The 11,335-nt window shown below is 37.9% G+C and overlaps 1 protein-coding gene across 1 annotated transcript in view; it reads right to left on the bottom strand.

The window, feature by feature from the left end:
- Window positions 1-9,894, bottom strand: part of LOC110320592 (vomeronasal type-2 receptor 1) — a 20,603-nt gene extending 10,709 nt beyond the window's left edge. Inside the window, exons 1-3 of the mRNA XM_021196680.1 lie at window positions 9,659-9,894; window positions 4,863-5,154; window positions 1,504-2,376 (exon numbers count right to left, since the gene is read on the bottom strand). Coding sequence (XP_021052339.1) covers window positions 1,504-2,376; window positions 4,863-5,154; window positions 9,659-9,894 — 1,401 coding nt within the window. The remainder of the gene's footprint in view (window positions 1-1,503; window positions 2,377-4,862; window positions 5,155-9,658) is intronic.
- Between the last annotated feature and the right edge of the window lie 1,441 nt (window positions 9,895-11,335).

The following is an 11,335-nucleotide window of genomic DNA, read 5'->3' as shown; positions in this document are numbered from 1 at the left end:
GAGGCAGAGGCAGAGGCAGAGGCAGAGGCAGAGGCAGAGGCAGAGAGGCAGAGGCAGGCAGATCCTGAGCTCAAGGCCAGCCTGATCTGTAGAGAGAGTTTCAGAACAGTCAGGGCTACACAGAGAAACTTTGTCTCAAAAACCAAAAAAGAAAAAAAAAAAAAAGTAGGAATCTGCCTAACAAATGTTGACAAAAAAAAATACTGAGTCTCTGTATCCTTAGGTTCCATACTGTTTCAGGGGAAAGGGTGTACAGGCAAACCAGGTTCCAAGGCAGCACAGTCCACAAGAGTGATGTCATACTTATAGGATAACCAATGGATAATAACAAGAATTCTCTGAGGAGATAACCCTTGCTGCACCTGACCAAATTTAGCAAGGCAGCAGCATGTTCTCTTTAGTGAAAAGTGCGCCACATGCTATACTTGAATATTCCAACCAATGTTCCTAGTGCAGTCTTTAACTCACCAGAAATCAGTAAGTCTGTATAACCTGATAGAAAGGGTTTGAATTAAAGTAGCTGATGATCTAGATCGGAGTGTTTTTTATTAGTTTGTTTTGCTCTGTTACGTATTACATTTCTGTTATTTGTGCCAAAAATGCACCAACTTGACCAAATCATAAAAAGTCGATAAAGCCAAATAGAAAACACTATAAAAAGAGCTGACCAATCCTGATCAAAATCATCAAGTTCAAGAAAATAAAAAAAAAAAAAGAGGAAGGGAAAAATACCACAGAGTACTGAATAGTGAGATTTAAAGCAGGAAGTAATCAATTAAAAGTCAAAGTCAAAGGGAAATTCAGAGGTCCCAGTCACTATGCCTTGTGTTCAATTAACCACCCAGCCTACTCTATGCCAACATGAAATGCTTAACATGAGACCAACAACAGAAGGCACAGAAGTAAGTCTCCCAAGGAATGTCACAGAATCTTCACCCCTGGAAGACACACCATTCTACAGTTCTCACACTTCATAAAGCCTCCATCTTCTAGTTCCCTTCAAGCTAGCTAAGACCGCATGACTAAAATGTGGCTAAGAGAATGCAAGAATTGTATATGATTTCCAGAAATGGTCCTTATGCCTTTTTCCTTCTTGCTGTTTAAAATATGAGCATAGCATTTTGAACCCAAGTAATCACTCAAGACTACGAAGTGAAGTCCCATTTTGTGGATAGGAACAGGCAAGCTAGGAGAAATTGAAGCCTCTCTGCCAATTATTTACTCCTAGAATGTTTACATTTAGCTTTTATTTATGTTTTTAAAAATCAGTTTATCTAGTCAAGGAATTATTTTTGTGAGGGATATAGATTCTATTTACAACAAACCTAAAAATTCTGTTAATAAATGAAGACTTAAAACACACATTCAGGCCAAACAGGCAAACAATTTCTTTTAAATGGTCGTGCAAGAAAGTCATGGCTATCAAATACTTAAATAGCTTTGATGGCTATTTATATGAATATGTATAAATGGCATGCTATATCATGAAGTAAAACAACTTACCTGCCAGAACTCAAAGGTAGGTATATGTGCACATTCCTGATTTGAACCAAATGGTCCCTGTCCTTCTTGACATCTGCTGAGAAGATCCAGACCATGAGCTATAGCATACACAGCTTGCTTGACATTGTTTGTGATTCTTAGCTGTGATGTATCCAAATAGGTATTTTTCAAATCTTCCAGCTTCTCCTCTCCAGTGCAGAGCTGATCAGACATGTCATACAATCTGTCTTCCTTACCAGTCATATTCACTCTGTGGTCCACATTGTAAGGCACACTGCTGTTGGGCCAGGTACAGTTAAAAGCAGTTTGCCAGAATTCAATGGTCAAGACATCATTTGGATCTTTGCTAGGGTGCACATCATAAAGAAATTCTTTTAGTCCTGGTATAACACTTCTTGGTGTGGCAAATCCAATAGTTCCACCAAAATAGGGGAAATACTCAGGCTTTGCAATGAGAGCAGAGGTAATCCAGGCTTCACTGGCTATCCATGTCCTGTCAGTTATGTTATGATGAATCATTTCCAGCACAAACAGGCTGAGGTCAATGTCAGAAGTATAAAGAACAATGACTTTGGCAGTGGAACTCTTTACTGCCTTAACAGCTTTCTGCATTTTCTCATTGGAGTAGACTTTGGGAATGGTTTCAGAGAAAGCAACACAGAGGTTGGCACTCTCCATTTTTTCCTTAAAAGCTTTTACTCCATATTTCCCATAATCATCATCAGCTGCAATAGCACCTACCCAGACCCAACCAAAGTGTTTGATGAGATTCACCATGGCCTCAGACTGGAAGTTATCACTGGGTAGTACACGAAGATAAGATGGAAACTGGAATTTGTCACTAAGAATTGAGCAAGAAGAAGTGTAACCCACCTAAAATTGAAAATATTTTTAGTCATTAGAAAGCTAGAGTCAAATCTTAAATAACAGCTTTCTGAATATTTTGAGATGGATGGAGCTGAATAGTTCTGTTGTCTCTCATTTTCCCATGAAAAATTACTTTCTACTCTTACTCAATGAGTGGGAATTGCTGATGGAAGTTCTTTGGTCTGTGCTGTCAACCTCAAGAGGTTAAGGGCAGCCAACAATTGACGAAATTCCATGACTATTTTTCATGGATGGCACTGACAGAGAGATCATTTGCTCTTCACTTTATCTTCCTGGAAATACGGTGACTCCCCTGAGTCACAACACTCAGGCCCTCCATCACCTTCATTCTCTCATTCACAACAATGTTGGAATGAGTCCACTCCCCATCCATTTAATAGCATTACTTTCTCTTTCTTAAACTATCTCATTCCTTTCCCAACTCAATTAGTTTGGTTCTTTTCTTTCCTTTTATAAAAAATGTTTTCTTTCTTTATTTTTTTCTGGTAGGACTTCTGCATGAGTAGATGGTAAACTTTAGATTAACAAAGGTACTTCAAACCTCAGGTTTAAGCAATATTCTATACCAAGATTCCTCAATACTCTCATTATATAGGCCCAAAAGTATGCACAAGAGCAAGTCTTTTTGGTAATTTTCTCAGTGATCTCCACATGCATTTCTCATCTTCAGGGACTTGATGATGGAACTTAGGCCACCTACAATAGGTGGGTGAGCATTTTTATGCATTTCTGTATCTTAAGTCTCCACATCACTCATTCAATTTGCTATTTACTAATGCATCACTGTCAGTAAGGTCTTCTCTATTACAATTCCACAGCTCCAGAGCTGTCCATTCCTTCATGAAGTCAATTGATTTCCATGTTCTCTTTCTTAGTCTTTTGTTTGACTCTTAATCCTTTGTCTAATAACTATACTCTTCATTAGAATCATACAACCAGCAACAGCATAAGAGCTAACTACAGGAAAAAACTTTAAAAACAAAACAAAACAAAACAAAGACAGGGTTAACATAATGGATCCATGGGTAAAGTGCTTGCCACGCAAACCTGATGACCTAAGTTTATTCCCCACAGTCTAAGCAAAAAAAAAAAAAAAAAAAAAAAAAAAATGCAGTGGCATATGTCACAGCACTTCTGTAGCAAGATGGGAGGAAGAGACAGGAGAATTGGCCAGAAGCTCACAGGACACTTAGCCTGGAGTATACAAGACAGCAGCAGTAACAAGAAAAATCCTGCCTTAACTAAACGGAAAGCAAAAAATTCCTGTAAATTGTCCTCTAACCTCCGTATTTATGCCATGGCAGACATGTATGTCTATGGTTGCACATGTACAATAACCTATAAACTTGTTTCAACATTTGATAGTATCCCAAATGATATCATTGTGTGAAACTCCCAGATGCATTTTAGACTGTGAGTATGATGACTTAGGNCATGATTAATAAGCATCAACAGAGAAAAAAAATATATGCTTTGTTTCAGTTATTGATCAAACACCAAGTGTTATTCCAGTATATGGAGCATGGGCACTAGTGAGAAGTATATAATTACCGCATCACAACTCAGTGCAAGAAGGACGTTCTCAATCGAGTAATCTGAAATCACTTCTAAGTAAGCCCCAGATCTCATGGCTGGATCTTAGGTATACAGTTTCACAAAGAACACCATCCCAGGCATCCTAGGCTTGCTTATGCAGTGTCACTAATAATATCACCCCACCCATTCTAGGTTTGCTTTTATGCAGTGTCACTAAGAATATCACTCCACCCATTCTAGGCTTACTTATGCAGTGTCACTAAGAATATCACCCCACCCATACTAGGCTTGCTTATACAGAGTCACTAAGAATATCANCCCACCCATNCTAGGCTTGCTTATACAGTGTCACTAAGAATATCACCCCACCCATACTAGGCTTGCTTATACAGNATCACTAAGAATATCAACCCACCCATACTAGGCTTGCTTATGCAGTGTCACTAAGAACAACACACCACCAATCCTAGGCTATCTTACAGTTTATATCAACTTCTTCTGCCATTCTTATTTTCAACAATTTCTAAACACTGTATTTCTTTAAATATTTTTTTTGAGGCAGGGTTTCTTTGTATAAGCCTAGTTGTCTGAGAACTAGCTCTGTGGAGCAGACTAGCCTCTAACTCAGATCTGTGTGCCTCTGCTTCCTAAGTGCTGGGATAATATGTGTGTGCCACCATTTTTATGTGTGTGTGCTTGCGTACGTTTATGGCACTGCATGAATAAGGAAGCCTATGAGAGCCAAAAATGGGGGGGGGAAGAGGCCTTCAGATCCCCATAACCGGAGTTTCAGATGGTTGTGAACTACCCGATCAGTTCTGGGGATTGAAACTAAATCCTCTACAAGAACAGGTAGTCTTAACCTCTTAGACATCTCTCCTGGTCCCATTTCTATTTCTTTACAAATAAGTACTCAGCACAATAATCTGACATACCTGAGGCATATAATACAACCCTAGAATTCGTGAAGCAGCGACTGACAAGGATGATCCCCCTGCTCCAACCAGTGCTGCCAGAATTGATCCAGTGCTATTTCTAAAATTGGGTTTGAATTCTTCCTGCCCTGTAAGAATCACCAAAGATGACTCCATTGCTTTGGAGATGGTGTAGCAAGAATCAAAGATCTGATAGCCCAGGGTATGGTTCGGCAAAATGTCCTTCCTCTCATTAATCTCCTTGATGGTGTGGATCATGGTTTTCATCCAGCGGAAACCCCGGAAGTTAAACCTGGAAAGGAAAAGCTTTTGTGAGGCCCTGGCTACTGCAGTTAGGGTGGGACTTTTCGGGAAAGGAGCTTCAGTTAAGTGAGAGATTACAGCTTTTTGATGAAGCAGCATCAGATATCTTAGTTGTCTATATACATCAATTTTACACAAATGACAATACAATCTTAACATATTCTAGTGAATCATATTCACTATTAATTAATAAGTTTGGGAAGCAACTTTTGGATTTTTTTTACCATATAAGTATATATAATCTGCTATGATTTTCTTAAATGGCCAATTATCTCTTTGTCACAAAAATATCCTTCTAGTTAGAATATTCTTTACTAGCAGATACACAAGAGCCTCTTTGAACATGTTTTTCCCATTTACTGGAAGTCCGTGGGAGCCATATGATTCTTCTCCTTACATTGATCTATGCTCTTCTGAACATTAATTGTAATTTTAAAACTACTAAAATATACTGAGGCACTTAAAGCAGGAGTACAGTAAAGCATTACAAGAATTGTATGCAATAAAACTGTAGTTGCATAACCATATCTGAGATTTTAGTTTCAATATTGAGAAATATTTATTAATTCTCACATGCAAACAGAAACATGATGCATTATTCTTTTAATTCTCTAGTCATTAAAATCAATATTGCAGTTCAATACCACAATTTTTTCAATTCCCCCTATATTTGTTAATTAATTCTTCTATTTTCTTCATTCTCTCCTCAACGATAAAACACATTTTAACTTACTAAGACAATTACCCCCAAATGACCTTATGTCTTAAAATCTTCTATAGGTATTTAAGTTTGTCTTCTGTTCAGTAATTTTTTTTATTAATTTTCCAAGAACAAGACACTGGAGAGATGGCTCAACATTTAAGAACGCTTGTTGCTTTTGCAGAGGATCAGTGTTTAATTCCCAGCTCCCATATTGATGTTCACAACTAACCCTAACTACAGTTTCAGAGGAGCTGATATCGTCTTCTGGCCTCCACATGCTCCAAGCATGTACACGGTACACATTGATAGATAAATGAAGGCAAAACAACAAAAATTTATGTGTAGTCCTTCCAGTCTGAGCCGGTGCCCTGAGCAGAACTTGGACACTAACTGCACAGCCAGTCACACAACACTCAGAGGAAGATCAAATCCCAGGCACTCTAACGTTTCTAGGATCATAGGACCAGACATGAGATGGACACAACATCTGCGCCAACACTGGAAGTAACTGGGACCCATGGAACCCAGGCACCCAGGAACTCCGCCTGACCAGAGGCACCTGTTCTTTCTGGTCTGGGACAATGCCCTGAGCAGACCTTGGGCACAAACTCTGCAGCCAGCCCCACAACACCCAGAAAGAAGCTCCATTCCCAGGCACTCTAACACGCCCAAAACCACAGGATCATAGGATCCCAAGAGATTGGTCACACTAGGATCTCAGGGTCCAGGAGGCAGGTTGATTCCCTGGAGCAGTGACATACCCAGGATTTCAGGATCCCAGGATCCCAGACTCATAGGTTCACAGAAATAGCTGGACTCTGAGGAGTTCTGACACAACTAGGATCACAGGAATGATGTGCTCCAGTCAGATATAGCGAGGGCAGGTAACACTAGAGATAATCAGATTGCTGGAGGCAAGCATAAGAATATAAGCAACAGGAATTAAGTTTACTTGGCATCATCAGAACTCAATTCTTCCACCATAGCAAGTCCTGGATAAACTATCACACCAGAAAAGAAAGATTTGGATCTAAAGTCACTTCTCATGATGGTGATAGAGAACTTTAAGGACATAAACAACCCCCTTAAACAAATACAGGAGAACACAGGTAAACAACTAGAAGCTCTTAAAGAAGAAACACAAAAATTCCTTAAAGAATTACAGGAAAACACAATCAAACAGGCAAAGGAAATGACCAAAACCATCCAAGATCTAAAAGTAGAAATAGAAACAATAAAAAAAATCACAAAGTTAGATAACTCTGGAGATAAAAAGAAATTAAGAAAGAGACCAGGAGTCATAGAGGCAAGCATCACAACAGAATACAAGAAATAGTAGAAAGACTCTCAGAATTAGTGAAGAAGATACCATAGAAAAGATTGACATAACAGTCAAAGAAAAAACAAAAAGCAAAAAGCTCCTAACCTAAAACATCCACAAAATCCAGGACACAATGAGAAGACAAAACCTAAGGATAATGGGTATATTAGAGAGCCAAGATTCCCAACTTAAAGTGCCAGTAAATATCTTCAACAAAATTATAGAAGAAAACTTCCTTAACCTAAAGAAAGAGATGCCCATAACATACAAGAAGCCTACAGAACTCCAAATGGACTAGACCAGAAAAGAATTCCCTTCTGTCACATAATAATCAAAACACCAAATGCACTAAACAAAGAAAACATATTAAAAGCAGTAAGGGAAAAATGTCAAGTAACATATTAAGGAAGATCTATCAGAATTACACCAGCAGTAAGAAAACAATTAATGCTACATATGAAGTATTTTGAGGATTAGCAGGGAAGTTACTTTAAATCATTACAAAATAATTACTAAAAAGCTGGTATTTGGAATAAATTTTCCTTCATTGATTAATTTTTATTATGAGATTCAAAATGTTTCATAATATCTAAACCTCTTTTATGACTATCAAATAACACATAAAATACTCCTTTTTTCCATTTCCTTATTTTTCTCTATTTGAGAAATATTTTCAAAATAATATAAAGTCTTCCTATTTCATGTACTTTTAACACATGGACAGCTAAAATTAGTATTGCATTAAAATTGTTTGTTTCAAAACAAACTTTCTTCAAACCTCCAGTTGAGGTTCTGAATCAGTGAGTTAAAGCTTATGATTAAAAAAGTTAAATTAATATTGCTTAGTTTGACTTTGGATTCTGAGCACTACATAGACCTTTGGAAGGAGAAGTTGAATTACATGGAAGAATAATAAGAGTCTTGAAAGCACTGAGGTTGAATAGATAGAAGGAAATATTGATGAATATTGGTTAAAAATAAACATAAAGAAATGTATTTTTTAACATTGTAAGAACAAGATGTAGCCACTCAAATCCTAATTTCAATAATTCAACAAATCCCAAAATAACCTTAACTAGGGAATTATTTTAAATAGGACATATTGACTTCTCTCCACACCTTCAACTATAAATGTAATAAAACATTATTTCTATGGAAGTGAAAAATGATATTTTGAAATCTATGTACTAGCCTTTACTGTCTGACATTGCTGGGAGAGAAATCTTCAGAAGTTCCAATGCAGGGCATAGAACAAATGAAGTAATCCCTTTTCTAAACTATCAGTGTGTTACATTGCAATGAGCTCTAAGTTCTCATTTCCAGTTGTTTGGAATTAAAGAGGTAAAACTCCTGTGGTAAATAACACTTGGCTCTACAGCAATCTAGTTGTAAGTAAAGCCCCTAACTTCTCCCTCCGCCGTCTCTGCTTCACTGTAAAAGTGAGAAACAGTCATTGAATTAGGGGCAGAATTCCTCATGAAACTTTTTATTTTCTGAAGCTAGAGATATGATTATCACCCTTCACGCAGGTCATCTCAAATATGGAGCATGAAATATATCAATGGAAATTTGTGATTAGTGAAATATGAGCTAGCACGAACCCCCTAAATATACAGTGTGCACTGACAACAGTAATGGGCATGAAGCTGCAGGGTTATGCCTGCTGTGTTAGGTCACATTTCCAGCTAAAATTGTGTTTGTGTTACATTTACATCTATTTAAAGGTGTGTGTGTGTGTGTGTGTGTGTGTGTGTGAATATAGCAATATGAATATATATATACATATATATATGTATATATACATGAATACAAGAGATAATACGAAGAGTAAAAACATTGCTTTATAAGACCAATAAACTTATTGATAATTTGCTTTGCTTTCATTAATTTGTGGCATTCTTGTGTGTGTGTGTGTGTGTGTGTGTGTGTGTGTGTGTGTGTTAGTGTATGGGGTATGCTGTGTGTGTGTGTGTGTGTGATATACAGATAGTTGTTCTATACATTCTTTGCATTTCACACAACAGTTTACTGGCAAATTCTAGTATCAGGCATGGATCTATTTTCTGAAATGGCAATGTGGAGATACAAACACTATGGGCAACAGCCTGCCAGAGTAGGTCTTGCTCAGATTAATCAGTGCTCCCCAGCAGTGTGCTTCTCTTAAAAAGAGTGTTAGTCTCTGCTATTAAACAGTAAAACTGCAATGCTACATTATTCTGCATCTGTTCTTCTAAAACCTCAGTACATTCATGAAGCAACAGGAGTCTTCTAAAATCAGATTCTGATTCTGCAGATCTGGGTAGCAGTCTCTAACTGTACATGCCTAGAAACCTCTTAGCTGCTGCTGCACCACAGAGCACTCTGTGAGGAGCAAATACTCTGTACAACGTCAAGACTCCAGCTGGAGACCCAAGCCCCTGCTCACCAGTTCTCCCACCACCTGAACTGACAAGAAAGAAGATGGCTTACCCTTCACACATGGGTGATACCGGCTCCAAAATAGCTTCATCTACTGGGATGATTCTGGAGTGGATAGGAAACAGTCCTGCAATAACAAGTGAATGATTTTTGGCATCTACATATCCAGACAAATTAAACTTCGCCATCAATCTGCATTGTACTTCCTCTGTTTTGTTTTGAGCACCCAATTCAGCCCACAAAAATGCAAGAAATCCTAGAGCTAAGCATATCTGTCTGCTGGCCATTATAATAAAGCAAGTTTTAAGAAACTGACTAGTGTGGAAATCACACACGTTTTAGTGAAGCACCTTGATTGAGTGTAAATGTGTGTGTCCCAGTGGACTTGGCTTGTCACTACTTGCTACATAATTTTCATGTCTCAATCAGGGGCCTTGAAATCACTTGCAATTTGTGGATCTGGAATGGGAGCCAATTAACCCTTTGAGAACAAACTTCAAAAAATACCCAAATGCTTTGAAACAATAAATGATAAAAATGTGGATTCTAAGTTTAAAACTCATTTTAATTTGTAGAAACCATCCCTTCTTGTTTAGAATTAAGTCTCACTACATCCAACTCCATGGTCTTCTCTACTCCAAAGGTAAGCAACAATATCCTGCTTCATCATAAAGTATCAAAAGAAGTGACAGCTGTCTCATTACCTCATCGATGACTAGGATACTAACAAAATACCCTAAAATATTCTATAAGTCCCGTATATGTTTAATGAACATTTTCACACATACCATTTTCGTTATCCTTTAATAACGGAACAACTACTACTCTCAGCATTCACTCTATACTTTCAGTCTCATGTCTCTGATCTCTTCTAAAAAATTCTTCCTCACTCCATTTCTTCCTTCCTCCTTCTCTCCAATCTCTCCAATCTCTCCCTTCTCTTTCTTCTGACCTCCCTCCTCCCTCCCCCCTCTCTCTCTTTCCCTCTCCCCCCCTTTGTCCCCTCTTCCTTCTCATCTCTAACCTCATCACATACCCATTCTAGTGCTGAACCACAGACCTCTAGTCCATGTGCTTCCTTTCTTACTAGACTCACCTCCAAGGCAACCCTCACTTAGAATATCAATCTACTATTCTTTTAGTTTGCTCCAATTGCCCTCTCATCCCCATTCAAACATATCACCTTGGAGTATAAAATGCATAATATTTTCAGAAAACAGCCCAGCCAACATATTAGATCTTGATATCAGTGTGGACCCTTTTATCTTGCAATTTATCACCAAAGACCTTTCCTCACAGAAGCAATAGAAACCTACACAAAACAGGGAAATGAATACAGCTTTCATTGTCATTCTAAGGCATAGAATAAGTGAAAAGTACAAAATAAGGTGATTTTGAGTTATTTATGGTCTAGTCACATGATGGAATGCAAAGTCTTTTAGGTCTTGTTCTGAAGAACAAAAATATACATAGGCAGCTGGAGAGATGGGTCAGTAGTTAAGAGTACACACAGTGCTCTTATAGAGGACCTGGGTTAAGGTCCCAGTACCCACATTCAGTAGCTTACAACAGTTTTCAGTTTTAATTCCAAGGGAGCTGACAACCTCTTCTGGCTTAGCTGGCATCCATATGCACAGGACCCACATAGTCTGCATAAAGGAGCACACATATTCACTATTAATTTTAAGTTAACCTTTAAAAATACAAGAGAAAATCTCATAGTGTACA

Source organism: Mus pahari, chromosome 4, assembly GCF_900095145.1.
Source record: "Mus pahari chromosome 4, PAHARI_EIJ_v1.1, whole genome shotgun sequence".
In the NCBI taxonomy this organism is placed as follows: Eukaryota; Metazoa; Chordata; class Mammalia; order Rodentia; family Muridae; genus Mus; species Mus pahari.
This window is presented reverse-complemented; position numbering and strand designations above follow the sequence as displayed.